Source organism: Pseudochaenichthys georgianus, unplaced genomic scaffold (assembly GCF_902827115.2).
Source record: "Pseudochaenichthys georgianus unplaced genomic scaffold, fPseGeo1.2 scaffold_1089_arrow_ctg1, whole genome shotgun sequence".
Classification (NCBI taxonomy): domain Eukaryota; kingdom Metazoa; phylum Chordata; class Actinopteri; order Perciformes; family Channichthyidae; genus Pseudochaenichthys; species Pseudochaenichthys georgianus.
The window spans coordinates 32332-47319 of NW_027262047.1; the positions used below are offsets into that span (position 1 = coordinate 32332).

At 48.4% G+C, this 14988-nt stretch overlaps 1 protein-coding gene across 1 annotated transcript; it reads right to left on the minus strand.

The window, feature by feature from the left end:
• Positions 1-817: 817 nt before the first annotated feature.
• LOC117440639 (nuclear receptor coactivator 2-like) lies at positions 818-11119 on the minus strand. The gene is made up of 5 exons (XM_034076870.2): positions 11080-11119; positions 10150-10543; positions 7815-7992; positions 6850-7048; positions 818-1021 (listed from the first exon to the last, which is right to left on the minus strand). The coding sequence occupies exons 2-5, from the start codon at positions 10181-10183 to the stop codon at positions 1010-1012; spliced, it is 423 nt and encodes a 140-aa protein (XP_033932761.2). The 5' UTR covers positions 10184-10543; positions 11080-11119; the 3' UTR covers positions 818-1009.
• Positions 11120-14988: the final 3869 nt, after the last annotated feature.

Here is a 14988-nt window from a genome sequence, read left to right on the forward strand (position 1 = left end):
AAGAAAGGTTATTGCTTGTTTACATCACACCGGAGCAGTTTGCACCGAGCAGCTCGTAGAACCAGACGACATAGAAAGCACACTTTGTTTTGTGTATGGCTGTGTTGAGTTTTTTTTCGTGGTGATTCTATGCTAAAGGCAGAGAAGCAAGCGATAATCTGTACACTGTATACACAGCACACCCCCGTACCCCCCCCCCCCCCGTCTGCATCGTACCGTCACACGAGAAAGTCGTGATCAGACGGGGGAACAAACCCTACGCGGTGAAATAAATAGGAAAGAAAACGTCTTACTTATCGGTATGTACAATCTCGGCGATTCATTTTTAAACCCATATTTCTGACATCTTCTTCTGAAAGTACAGGACCAAGGAATAATCCAGGTTCAGGTTAGTCGAAGACGGTTACTGTTAAAATGATAAAAAACCAAAAGTGCCTCTTTCACACCTTTTAGAAATCCCCGTCTCTCGTTGCTACTTGGATAAAGAATCATCTACAATAATTAAAATCTATACAGAAAAATAAAACTTAATTTAATACACTATATAAACCTCTTGACTAAATTAGTCTAATCGTACACTCAAACCATTTTCCGCAGTGTGTTTTCAAAGATCTTCATTCTACATCTCCACGACAACTAAAATAATCAGAATAAAATAACAAAAAAAGGCAAAACCCGGCGGGAGTCTCCGTTTCCGGCCGGACGAAAATCAGTGTACGTCATTTTGAGATGAGATTGTAAATGGCCGCTGTCCACTGAGAGGAATACATTCGTCAGAAGAAGATCCCAAACACCCCCAGGGTCAGTACCCCCCCCCCCCCCCCCCACAGGAAGTCACACCATGGTGAATGCTTGCTCTCCTCCACCATCACTTTCCGGGGTCTCCCCCCTCAAAAAGCAGGGGTAGAAAGGGGGAAGGCGGGGGTCGTTGGTTACATGTTTGTACAATTTCTTTAAAGGGCCGACGCTCCTCTCTCCGGCTGAAGTTCAGGTGACGACTCCATGAGGGTCAACAGTATTTCTGCAGAGAAACGACACACACGTTAGCATGCTAATAAATAAAAAAAACAGTAGCTTAGGCTTTATCTTAGTAATCAAAAACAGAGGTAAATAATATTAGAGAGGTGCAGGAATGAGTCCTAAAGTCATGTGACCGTGCTGTAGTTCCTTTATAGCCCAACATTAGCCTCCTTTAGCTTAGCGGTGGTGACGTGAAGTCATGTGACCGTGCTGCAGTTCCTTTATAGCCCAACATTAGCCTCCTTTAGCTTAGCGGTGGTGACGTGAAGTCATGTGACCGTGCTGTAGTTCCTTTATAGCCCAACATTAGCCACCGTTAGCTTAGCGGTGGTGACGTGAAGTCATGTGACCGTGCTGTAGTTCCTTTATAGCCCAACATTAGCCTGCTTTAGCTTAGCGGTGGTGACGTGAAGTCATGTGACCGTGCTGTAGTTCCTTTATAGCCCAACATTAGCCACCGTTAGCTTAGCGGTGGTGACGTGAAGTCATGTGACCGTGCTGTAGTTCCTTTATAGCCCAACATTAGCCACCGTTAGCTTAGCGGTGGTGACGTGAAGTCATGTGACCGTGCTGTAGTTCCCAACATTAGCCGCCTTTAGCTTAGCGGTGGTGACGTGAAGTCATGTGACCGTGATGTAGTTCCTTTATAGCCCAACATTAGCCACCGTTAGCTTAGCGGTGGTGACGTGAAGTCATGTGACCGTGCTGTAGTTCCTTTATAGCCCAACATTAGCCTCCTTTAGCTTAGCGGTGGTGACGTGAAGTCATGTGACCGTGCTGTAGTTCCTTAATAGCTCAACATTAGCCACACTTTTTTGTAGCATAAATGTATAAGGATGCTTCTGAATAATTCAATATATCACATTAATACACCAATGATATTCAAAGCTGGTCTTCCTTCTGAGCCACAAACTATATAAAAAAATTGTTTAAAATATTTGTTCAGTTCTTAAAAATGACCAATATTCCCCGAGACACTTCTCAGCCTTTTGATTCCGTGTTCACCGCCAGAGAAACGATGAACTTAAGGTACAATTGGGAGAGTATGCGATATGAAAGATTATTTTAAGGGTTAATTCCCCCTTTAATAAACACAAAGCAACACCACGCTTGAACTGGCAGAACTTGACCTTCCGTAAAAGCCCATAAACAATCCTCCTGGAGCGAGTAAATCACCGAAAGACCTCGCTAATGGGCGAACGGTGAATAATTGAAATAATCTAAGTGCCAATATATTCCTATAATCGTGGAAGGAGGATAAATCCAGTGACGGATATACTGGCGTGTTGCAAGAGTCTGAAGTGCAGACGATCAAACTGCAGCAGGTTAAATATTCATGCTGCTTTATTGGGCTTAAAAGCATCGCGAGCAACAGCATCGCACAACAACAGGAGCGGTTCAGACATTAAATAATCACCTCGGAGCGAGAAGGGGATACATCTGATACGTTTAATTAAACGTCTGATTGTTATCTGTTGTTTCTCGTCCATATGAGTGCAGGTCTGAGTCACATGGTGCAGGTCTGAGTCACACGGTGCAGGTCTGAGTCACACGGTGCAGGTCTGAGTCACACGGCGCAGGTCACACGGTGCGGTGCAGGTCACACGGTGCAGGTCTGAGTCACACGGTGCAGGTCACCTGGTGCAGGTCTGAGTCACACGGTGCAGGTCTGAGTCACACGGTGCAGGTCTGAGTCACACGGTGCAGGTCTGAGTCACACGGTGCAGGTCTGAGTCACCTGGTGCAGGTCTGAGTCACACGGTGCAGGTCTGAGTCACACGGTGCAGGTCTGAGTCACCTGGTGCAGGTCTGAGTCACACGGTGCAGGTCACACGGTGCAGGTCTGAGTCACACGGTGCAGGTCTGAGTCACACGGTGCAGGTCTGAGTCACACGGTGCAGGTCTGAGTCACACGGTGCAGGTCACCTGGTGCAGGTCTGAGTCACACGGTGCAGGTCTGAGTCACACGGTGCAGGTCTGAGTCACACGGCGCAGGTCTGAGTCACACGGCGCAGGTCACACGGTGCAGGTCTGAGTCACACGGTGCAGGTCTGAGTCACACGGCGCAGGTCTGAGTCACACGGCGCAGGTCTGAGTCACACGGCGCAGGTCACACGGTGCAGGTCTGAGTCACACGGTGCAGGTCTGAGTCACACGGCGCAGGTCACACGGTGCAGGTCTGAGTCACACGGTGCAGGTCTGAGTCACACGGCGCAGGTCTGAGTCACACGGCGCAGGTCACACGGTGCAGGTCTGAGTCACACGGTGCAGGTCTGAGTCCAGACGGAGGAGTGTTTGCACATCATTGCGTAACGTCTGGGCTAAATGGCTCTAAAGTGCACGCTGATAATTACATCACTGTCCTCTAAGTTCATCAGAACTCTACAGGAGTTACGCAAAGTAACGAGTAAATTATTCACGAGTGCGGCGATGCAACAAGCCCAAACACTTAAAGAGTCTTACGATAACTCAGACACGGAAATACGGAGGGGCTGTTAGTGCTTCGGGGTCCCCTGGTCGCTGTGCGAGGGACAGTTCGTCTTCAACTCCTCAAAGCGACCCGAAAGTCCTCTGATGAGAAACGCTGCATGTGAATAGGGGGATATTTTAACTCACAGATATCACCCTGAAACGTCCCCACTCGATAACTGATATTAAGACGGTGACTTTTTATATTTATGTTTTTATTGAGTTTTCACAACAGTAATAACAGAACAACAAAACATAATACACACAAATCAGGTGTAAAATAAAACACAATAAATACTAGTCGTCTGAAGACCTTCAATATTCACACATACCGTATTCACGTCACCTCCGCTAAGCTAAAGGAGGCTAATGTTGAGCTATAAAGGAACAGCACAGTCACATGACCTCCCGTCACCTCCGCTAAGCTAAAGGAGGCTAATATTAGGCTATAAAGGAACAGCACAGTCACATGACCTCCCGTCACCTCCGCTAAGCTAAAGGAGGCTAATGTTGGGCTATAAAGGAACTACAGCACGGTCACATGACCTCCCGTCACCTCCGCTAAGCTAAAGGAGGCTAATGTTGGGCTATAAAGGAACTACAGCACGGTCACATGACTTCCCGTCACCTCCGCTAAGCTAAAGGAGGCTAATGTTGGGCTATAAAGGAACTACAGCACGGTCACATGACTTCACGTCACCACCGCTAAGCTAAAGGTGGCTAATGTTGGGCTATAAAGGAACTACAGCACGGTCACATGACTTCACGTCACCACCGCTAAGCTAAAGGAGGCTAATGTTGGGCTATAAAGGAACAGCACGGTCACATGACTTCACGTCACCACCGCTAAGCTAAAGGAAGCTAATGTTGGGCTATAAAGGAACTACAGCACGGTCACATGACTTCCCGTCACCACCGCTAAGCTAAAGGAGGCTAATGTTGGGCTATAAAGGAACTACAGCACAGTCACATGACTTCACGTCTCCACCGCTAAGCTAAAGGAGGCTAATGTTGGGCTATAAAGGAACAGCACGGTCACATGACTTCACGTCACCACCGCTAAGCTAAAGGAGGCTAATGTTGGGCTATAAAGGAACTACAGCACAGTCACATGACTTCACGTCTCCACCGCTAAGCTAAAGGAGGCTAATGTTGGGCTATAAAGGAACTACAGCACGGTCACATGACTTCACGTCACCTCCGCTAAGCTAAAGGAGGCTAATGTTGAGCTATAAAGGAACTACAGCACGGTCACATGACTTCACGTCACCTCCGCTAAGCTAAAGGAGGCTAATGTTGAGCTATAAAGGAACTACAGCACGGTCACATGACTTCACGTCACCACCGCTAAGCTAAAGGTGGCTAATGTTGGGCTATAAAGGAACTACAGCACAGTCACATGACTTCACGTCTCCACCGCTAAGCTAAAGGAGGCTAATGTTGGGCTATAAAGGAACTACAGCACGGTCACATGACTTCACGTCACCTCCGCTAAGCTAAAGGAGGCTAATATTAGGCTATAAAGGAACAGCACGGTCACATGACTTCCCGTCACCTCCGCTAAGCTAAAGGCGGCTAATGTTGGGCTATAAAGGAACTACAGCACGGTCACATGACTTCACGTCACCACCGCTAAGCTAAAGGCGGCTAATGTTGGGCTATAAAGGAACTACAGCACGGGCACATGACTTCACGTCACCTCCGCTAAGCTAAAGGTGGCTAATGTTGGGCTATAAAGGAACTACAGCACGGTCACATGACTTCACCACCGCTAAGCTAAAGGAGGCTAATGTTGGGCTATAAAGGAACTACAGCTCGGTCACATGACTTCACGTCACCTCCGCTAAGCTAAAGGCGGCTAATGAAGGTTGAATTAGTCATTCACTTACTCATTGGTGTCAACCATGTAAATATTCCCATTTTCTATTGAATGCATTCTCTTGGATTCTCAAAACATATGTCAACAAATATCTTCAACAATTTGCAGCCACTGCTCCCGAGTCGGAGCATTCACATTAAGCCGATTTCCGGTTATAGCTTTCTTACTCGCTGCAAGTAAAACCGTAATCAAATATAGACCGCCTCCCATCACAACATCCTTAATGTTCCCACGATACATCGCCGGGCAGGTATTTGGGATTCCATAAACCAAAATCATTTTGACAACTGCATTAAACTTCTCCCAATATGACCGTATCTTTCTACAGCTCCAGAACATGTGCGAGTGGTAAGACGGCGACTTTTTACATTACAAGTGTTCCGACACGTTATGCTTCGATATGCTAATGAGGAGACATCAGACTCAAAGTTCCACGAGTTTGAAGACAGCTCAAACTCGCAGAATTGACGAGTGCATTAAAAACAAGTTCTTGTCTTTAGTGTCCGGGACTAATAAAGTACAATAAATAGCGAATATGTATCATTATTAAACTTCCCAAGGTTTTCTTGAATGTTTAAAAATGCAAAGAAAGCATTATGTACGCTAACTTTGGGTCGATTTAAGCGAAATATACGGACACAAATTAACCAATTTATGATGTATTGCATGATAATCGTTTGATTTCTTTCCAATAGTCTGAATACAGACGTGTTATGGAAGCTAGACAGCCAAATATCTCAAATTAACCGTTGCAGGAACACCTGTTTTAGTCTCACCCTAACGGTACGTCCACACAGCAGCTTCAGACGAATCTTCCACCGCTTCTCTGCCCGTTGACTTTGAACGGGGATGACGTCACTTTGCCTCGCTTTTCGCCGAACTGCATTGTGGGGGAGCGAAGCGAAGATTTCCAGGATGTCCAGGATTCAAAAGTTGAGCAATGTTCAACTTTTGAAGCCGAGCTGGAAGCGCCAGCCAATCAAACACGTGTATGCAAATCTGACAGTAGAAGCGCTAGCCAATCAAACCGCGTGTAAGCAGGGAGAGCCAGACCGCAGTTCATTTCCTCATATTCCAAACGAGAAGTTACGGGAGCAAATCACCCGGTTCTTTACGACCAGAACTATTACCGGGATCCAAACCGGAGGAACCGGCATGGAGGGAGGGGGCAGAGGCAGTGGGGGAACTGGGAGGGTTTCGGCTGTTTGGGGAGTTTATATATTTATATATTGCTCGCATGCTTTGTATGTCGGGGGCGGGACATTCATCTGATTGGTTGTTGGTCGCAAAAAATCCCCAAGCTGTCAGACACGCCCAGCTCCAAGATGTTCAAGATTTTTGAAAAGCTGCTGTGTGGACGTACCGTAACAAAGCTTGAAAAAGGCTTGAAACTGTAATTTTAAAAAAGTGAAATCTCAGGTATTTCTGGCTCTAAATCCCCCTTAAGTTCCCGCTCTTTAAGAGTGTTAATATGTGTGTACCTGCTCAGGCCCCATGGAGGGCAGCCCCGGCGAAGGACCCGAGGCCATGGAGGTGACGCTCATCTGGCCGGACATCTGGCCCATGCTGCCGGCGGCCATGTTGTTCACGGGGTTGAGGTTCATGGCGTTTCCTCCGTTGTACATGTTGCTGCTGCTCTGCTGGGAGAACTGGGGGGAGGCCTGCTGCGGTGGGAACATACTGGGGGGAGAGAGAGGGGGGAGAGAGAGGGGAGAAAGGCCTTAATAACAGAAAGGAAACGATGCTTTAATAACGGAGGGGAAACGATGCTTTCGGACAGGGGTGTCAAACTGAATTTCATCACGGGTCACATTAACATTATGGTTGCACTCAAAGGGCCGGTTGTAACTATATAAATATAAATATATAAATATATCATATAAATAATGTATTATATTACATTATTGCCTCTGAATTGGATTATTATGGGATAGGATAATAACTTAGTAATTAACTAAATCTGAAAGCAGAAGTCCAGGTCTCTTTAGTGCGCATGTCACAAAACGAAATGCATTGTGGGACATGTAGTTTATGGGCAACCGGCTTCTGTAAAGTAGCATGTAACCGTATAATAAACATTATATTCTTTGCTAGCTTTTGCAGGGCCACATAAAATGAAGTCGCGGGCCAGATTTGGCCCCCGGGCCTTGAGTTTGACCCCCCTGCTTTAGGAGCACAGAGGAGATAGTTGGGAGGGTTTCTTATACATATCATTTATGGCAACTCCGGCTGCTGACATCAGGCTGCATCAAAACACTAATGAATGACTCATCTGCTGAAACCTATGTTGTTAATAGTTTGAAGTGTGTAAAGTGAAAGATCTCCATCCCAGTTCATCAGATTCATTTAAATGTCCTAAAATAGTCAATTTGACACGATGTAAAACAGAGAAGCAGGAAATCTATATATCCAACTGTAACGACAGCATCGAGCCTGTTTTGCTCACCTGTTGCCGCCCATGTTGCCCTGCGGCCAGCCGTTCATGTCGGGGGGGGCCTGGAAGCCAGCGTTACCCTGGCCCTGTTGCATCATGGGGGATTGTGTGTGGGCCATGCGGGGGGACAGCAGAGGGCTCTGAGGGGCCCCGGGGCTCACAAACCCCCCGTCTGCCTGCTGGCTCATACCTGAGAGGGGGGGGGGCATTTAGATATTTAGACTTCACTGAAGGGAGTCAATGTGACACTATGATGAGTGAGATACATGCATGGAAGCAGGCAAGGAAGCAGGAGGTAAGGGAGTAAGGAAAGGGAGTTCAGGAGGGAAAGGAAGCAGGAGTCAAGGGAGTAAGGAAAAGGAGTTTAGAGGAGGGAAGCAGGAGTCAAGGGAGTAAGGAAAGGGAGTTTAGGAGGACAAGGAAGCAGGAGTCAAGGGACTAAGGAAAGGGAGTTTAGGAGGGAAAGGAAGCAGGAGTCAAGGGAGTAAGTCAAGGGAGTAAGGAAAGGGAGTTTAGAGGAGGGAAGCAGGAGTCAAGGGACTAAGGCAAGGGAGTTTAGAGGAGGGAAGCAGGAGTCAAGGGAGTAAGGACAGGGAGTTCAAGAGGGAAAGGATGCAGGAGTCAAGGGATTAAGGACAGGGAGTTCAGGAGGGAAAGGAAGCAGGAGTCAAGGGAGTAAGGAAAGGGAGTTCAGGAGGGAAAGGAAGCAGGAGTCAAGGGAGTTTAGGAGGGAAAGGAAGCAGGAGTCAAGGGAGTAAGGAAAGGGAGTTTAGGAGTGAAAGGAAGCAGGAGTCAAGGGAGTAAGGAAAGGGAGTTTAGGAGTGAAAGGAAGCAGGAGTCAAGGGAGTAAGGAAAGGGAGTTTAGGAGTGAAAGGAAGCAGGAGTCAAGGGAGTAAGGAAAGGGAGTTCAGGAGGGAAAGGAAGCAGGAGTCAGGGGAGTACGGACAGGGAGTTCAGGAGGGAAAGGAAGCAGGAGTCAAGGGAGGAAGGAAAGGGAGTTTAGGAGGGAAAGGAAGCAGGAGTCAAGGGACTAAGGAAAGGGAGTTTAGAGTAGGGAAAGGAAGCAGGAGTCAAGAGAGTAAGGACAGGGAGTTCAGGAGGGAAAGGAAGCAGAAGTCAAGGGAGTAAGGAAAGGGAGTTCAGGAGGGAAAGGAAGCAGGAGTCAAGGGAGTGAGGAAAGGGAGTTGATTGATATGAAGGCAGTCAGGTTACTGAGAGGATGATGGAACATGTCGTCCTACAGATCACAGTCAGTCCTTCCTCACTGAGGTCATTAATGAGCTGCTGGCGCCCCCTGCTGGAGAAACACGTGCTCACAGGTCATTAATGAGCTGCTGGCGCCCCCTGCTGGAGAAACACGTGCTCACAGGTCATTAATGAGCTGCTGGCGCCCCCTGCTGGAGAAACACGTGCTCACAGGTCATTAATGAGCTGCTGGCGCCCCCTGCTGGAGAAACACGTGCTCACAGGTCATTAATGAGCTGCTGGCGCCCCCTGCTGGAGAAACACGTGCTCACAGGTCATTAATGAGCTGCTGGCGCCCCCTGCTGGAGAAACACGTGCTCACAGGTCATTAATGAGCTGCTGGCGCCCCCTGCTGGAGAAACACGTGCTCACAGGACTCCATTTTGGAGTGCAAAGAGATTCAGACTGTGATAATCTGGCTACACGTAATCGATATGTGACCGTTAAACATTTAGTTCAAATTCAAGTGAAATGCTTTATGAATGTTCACATGTAATCTGTTGAAACCATTACAAATAGGTGATTAGTAATCAGATTAAATCAAATCTGACTTCTTCTTAAACCGACTGAGTTTCCAATGAAGGAACACACACACACACACACACACACACACACACACACACACACACACACACACACACACACAACACACACACACACACACACACACACACACACACACACACACACACACACACACACCACACACACGTTAATAAAATACATTATATGACATACATGATACAAGACATTACCGAGTCAAACTTATTTCGGTTTGTCATGTCTCTTTCTAGAAGATATCTTAAACTAATATATGTTTATGTGTTGTGTGTATATTTTAAAAAGTATCACAGTGCAGTGCATTGTCTGTGCTTACATGTACCGTATCGGAATTGAGAACCGTTAAGAACCCGGAATCAGAATCGTGGAAATTCGATACCCAACCCTATACATCTGTAATCTGCAGTGCAAAGCTTTCACCACACACACACACACACACACACACACACACACACACACACACAACACACACACACACAACACACACACACACGGTGGAGAATGGAGAATGTAGCGGGCTAGGGACGGGGGTCTTCAGTACCTGAGTTGGGAAACTGAAAGGCACTGTGCTGCATTGGGGGCTGAGTACGGCCCCATACTGTCCCATCATCATCTGGGAGGAGGAGGATGCGGAGGTGGAGGAAGAGGAATTGGAGGTAGAGGAAGAGGAGGAGCCATGCATGTGCAGCTGAGGGTTGGGGGGGAGGTTTGGGGAGAGGGGGGGGGGAGGCCAGGCCTGTACTGGTACCGTAGCTGGAGGGTAGGGGAACTGCGGGGGGGCCGCATGTGGCCCTCGAGGGTTGTGTTGTTCATGCTGGGGGCAGAGAGAGGCCCCCTCATGGCCAGGCTCCTCTGCTGCTGCTGCTGCCGCTGGCGCAGGTGGTTGCTTAGCAACTCCGCTGACGCTGGGCCAACATCTGGGCATTGATGGTGCCCTGAAGGAGAGAGGAGAGATCGATCCATCAAAGGAGGAGGAGGGAATACATGTGTAAAGCCGAACCTCATGACTACCGTACTTTTCGGACTATAAGCCGCGACTTTTCCCCCCATTTTTGTGTACAGCTAACGGCCACTAGGGGACCTCCTACATCTATGGATTTTACAGGTAAAATTAACCACCTTTACTCTACGGCTCTAGGACGGTCCGCGCCCCGCCACCTCTAAGCGGCGGGCTCAGCAGGAAAAGCTGGAGGCGGGAAAGAGCGAGACAGGTCGCGCGCCAAAGTGAAAGTGGAACCGAGAGACGGAACGAGAGCAAGACAGACGGACATGTTTAGCTGCTGCGGCTCATATGCAGGTGCGCTTATAGTCCGGAAAGTACGGTAATCGAATATGCACCAAACATGCATACAGGTGTCCAACAGGTGCAGTCAGAGGGGGGGCATTAAGACGTTTAGTAGAGCTGCTACAAAGCAGAGACGTTTCTCCACGTGAAGGAACCCTCCGTTTATCAAACCAGCTGAGCAGTTACCTGGTTGGGATTGCTGGCTCTGAGAGGAAAGGTTCACATTGAGACGCCCTCATCTGAGCCATCATCGGCTGACGGTTTCTGCAGGAAGAGAGAGAGGGAGAGGTCAGGGGGAGGTCAGGGAGGAGGTCAGGAGAGAGAGGGAGAGGTCAGGGAGAGAGAGGGAGAGGTCAGGGAGAGAGAGGCAGAGGTCAGGCAGAGGTCAGGGAGACGGCTTTATGTCATCCTGCTTAGAGGTGTGAAACGATCAAGAGGAATCCTACATGCCGGTAGTCCTTAAACACAAAAGTCCTGACTAAATACATTTGTGTTTTTCTATGACGTGAACGAGACGATAAGGACAGGGCACCTGCGTACCTGTGACGATATTAACGTGCAGAATTGTTGATGAGAAAATACTTGAGACATTTTCTTTATTGGACAATAAGAGGAGATTAAATATTACTAATTGTTAAAAGAAAGTTGTATGAGACAACAACGCGTTACTGAAGCGTTACTATGACAACAATCGGAAATATTGAATTTAATCTGATGACTAAAACGGTTTTCATTCACTTAAAATTAAATGGTTTGATTGGAGCGAGACAAAAAGAAAATGCCTCGACTTTTAATTGACTAAACAACAATTTTATTCCATTCTATTTCTACTGCTATATTTGACTATATTTCTTAATGTTATTATAGTTTTCTTAAATAATTCTCTATCTGTGTTTAGAATTTTAGTTTATGTATGCACCACGACACCACGTTAAATTCCTCGTACGTGTCCGCCCACCTGGTGATGAACCTGGTTCTGATGCCACTAAATGCACGATCTCGTACCTGCTGGGACTGAAGTCGGTGTTGCAGCTGCAGCCTCAGAGCGTTCGGCTGGTTTGGAACGCCCCCCCCAGGCCTGAGTCCGGGTCTCGCCTGCATCCTCATCATGGGGTACCCGGGGCGGGGGCCCATGGGACCCCCCAGGGGGTGGAAGCCCTGGTCCTGCAGGGGGTACCCCCCCCTCTGGGAGAGGTGAGAGGGAGGGGCTGCAAACTGCTGGGAGTACATGGGGGGCTTCTGGTCCATCAGCATGGAGTCCTGCTGGAACTGATCCTGCTCCAGGGACTGGTTCTGGAGGACACGAGAGGTACTCAAGATATATACAGACGCCCGAGAGTCATGGGTTACATATATAGAGTTATAATAATAATAATAATAAATTAAAATATACATGTAATAATAATAAGTTTAAATCAATTCTTATTCATCCCGGCGAAAGCTGGCTTTTGTGACATATTTATAAAAAATATGTAGATAATGTACAAATGTGTACTTTCCAACAATACATTTAAAATCTGTATATAGCAATATATTATAGTGGTGTATTAGTATTAATAAAGATATTACACCACATATTGCTTTACCTGCACAGTGTAATGCAGTAATAATCTAAATAATTTGAGTTTTTCAGTTAAATTTAGTCCTCGAGGGCTTCCGTAGTTTCTGAAACCACTCCCCCAGATGAATGAAATCTCACTGTTCTACCAGAGACGGGATCCCCAGCGCTCGGTCGATCTCCTCCAGCCATCGAAGTCTTTGAGGGCGGTGTGTAGAGCTGAGACATGAGCACCCCCTCGTCCACGGGGACCCCCTCCCCAGAGCCGTGGCCGCCCCCCCCAACAGCAGGTCCTCCTGGGGGCGCGTGCACCGGCCTGCAAGCAGAGGGGGGGAGGACGTTATTTAACAATACTCTGAAACGGTGTCTGGGATAAAAGCTTTACATCAGAACGGCTGCACACTAAAAACCTGCTCAAAGATCGTTGGTCAATCGTGTCAGAGACTCGTGTGTGTGAGTGTGTGGGTGTGGGGGTGAGAGGGAGGTGTTGTAACGTGAGTGTATGGTGTGTGAGTGTGTGTGTGAGTGTGTGTGTGAGTGTGTGAAGTGTGGGTGTGGGTGGGAGTGTGTGGTGGGTGTGTGTGTGGTGTGTGGTGTGTGTGAGTGTGTGTGAGTGTGTAGGTGTATGTGAGTGTGTGAGTGTGTGTTTGTGTGTGTAGGAGTGTGTGAGTGTGTAGGTGTGTGTGTGTGTGTGTGAGTGTGTGTGTGTATGTGAGTGTGTGTGTGTTGTGTGATGAATGTGCTCTCGTATCTCACAGTCCACAAGACCTCCAGTCTGTTCTCACTGCTGCGGTGAGAGCGTAACAAACTGTCTGGTGAAGCATCCTTCAGATACCTGGGGAGCATCCTCTGAAGACAGCACCATCGACAACGAGGTCCGAAACAGGACAAAACGGGCATCAGCTGCTTTTGGAGACTCCGCCCCCCTTCACGCCCGTCCACACAGCAGCTTTTCAAACATCTTGAAACATCTTGGAGCTGGGCGTGTCTGACAGCTTGGGGATTTTTGCGAGCAACGACCAATCAGATGAATGTCCCGCCCCCGACATACAAAGCAAAAAACCCGGGGATTTTATGCGAGCAATATATAAATATATAAACTCCCCAAACAGGCGAAACCCTCCCATTTCCCCCACTGCTCTGCCTCCCTCCCTCCATGCTGGTTCCTCCGGTTTGGATCCCGGTAATAGTTCTGGTCGTAAAGAACCGGGTGATTTGCTCCCGTAACTTCTCGTTGGAATATGAGAAGGAAATGAAACTGCGGGTCCGGTTCTCCCTGCTTGCACGCGGTTGATTGGCTAGCGCTTCTACTGTCAATTTGCATATAAACGTGTTTGATTGGCTGGCGCTTCTACTGTCAGATTTGCATCCACGTGTTTGATTGGCTGGCGCTTCCAGCTCCGCTTCAAAAGTTGAACATTGCTCAACTTTGGAATCCTGGACATCCTGGAAATCCTCGCTTCGCTCCCCCACAATGCAGTGCGGCGAAAAGCGAGGCAAAGTGACGTCATCCCCATTCAAAGTCAACGGGCAGAGAAGCGTTGGAAGATTTGTCTGAAGCTGCTGTGAGGACGGACCGGTACAGCTGCGAAGCCTGGGTAACCTACAGCCGCCACATCAGGGCCCTCGAGCAGTTCCACACGCTGCCTTCAGAGCATCCTCGTGTGCCCCACTCTGAAGTACGCTCGAAGACCAACCGCAGGAGTATTGAGGCCTCACTGACTCGGCACCAGCTACGATGGCTGGCCCGTGTAGCAAGGACGCCCTCAAACCGCCCGCCTCGCAGAGCGCTCTACGGCCGGCTGCACCACGGCCGACGCTCCGCTGGAGGGCAGAAGCAGCGCTATGACGACCAGCTGAACATCAGACCTGAGGCCCTGGAGGACGCTGCCGTAACGCCTGGCGCCAGCTGTGCCGGGATGGGACCCCATGCTGGAGGAGGAAAGGACAGCTAGGAGACAGGAGAGGAGACTGCGTTGCCGTGGCTACTGCCACCACATACACCTGTCCTAGCTGCAATAGGATCTGTGGGTCCAGGATAGAGCGATTCAGCCACCAAAGAACTCACCGGGAGAAGAGGACGTCATCATCGGATTCGATGGACAACCATAAGCATGTGTGTGTGTGTGGGTGTGTGTGTGTGTGTGTGTGTGTGGTGAAAGCTTTGCACTGCAGATTACAGATGTATAGGGTTGGGTATCGAATTTCCACGATTCTGATTCCGGTTCTTAACGGTTCTCAATTCCGATTCTTTGAGGCGCAGGGTAACAAATGATACTTGCTTCTTCCACCAACAAAAATACATTTATTCGAGAAACTTTTCCACAGCTAGTTTCCAGTAACATCCACATGAACCAGTTTGTGTTCACTGCTCTGTAGCTGTGACCTGAACACCGAGGCTGCAGCAGGGCAGCTTCTAAAACAGTTCTTGTTGAGAGACCCAGCATGCCCTCTCAGCGCTTACGGGAAGACAGGGTTGAACCTTTAAAGCAGAATGCTTCAATCTGGTGCACTTTGAGCGAATGACTAGAGGCTAG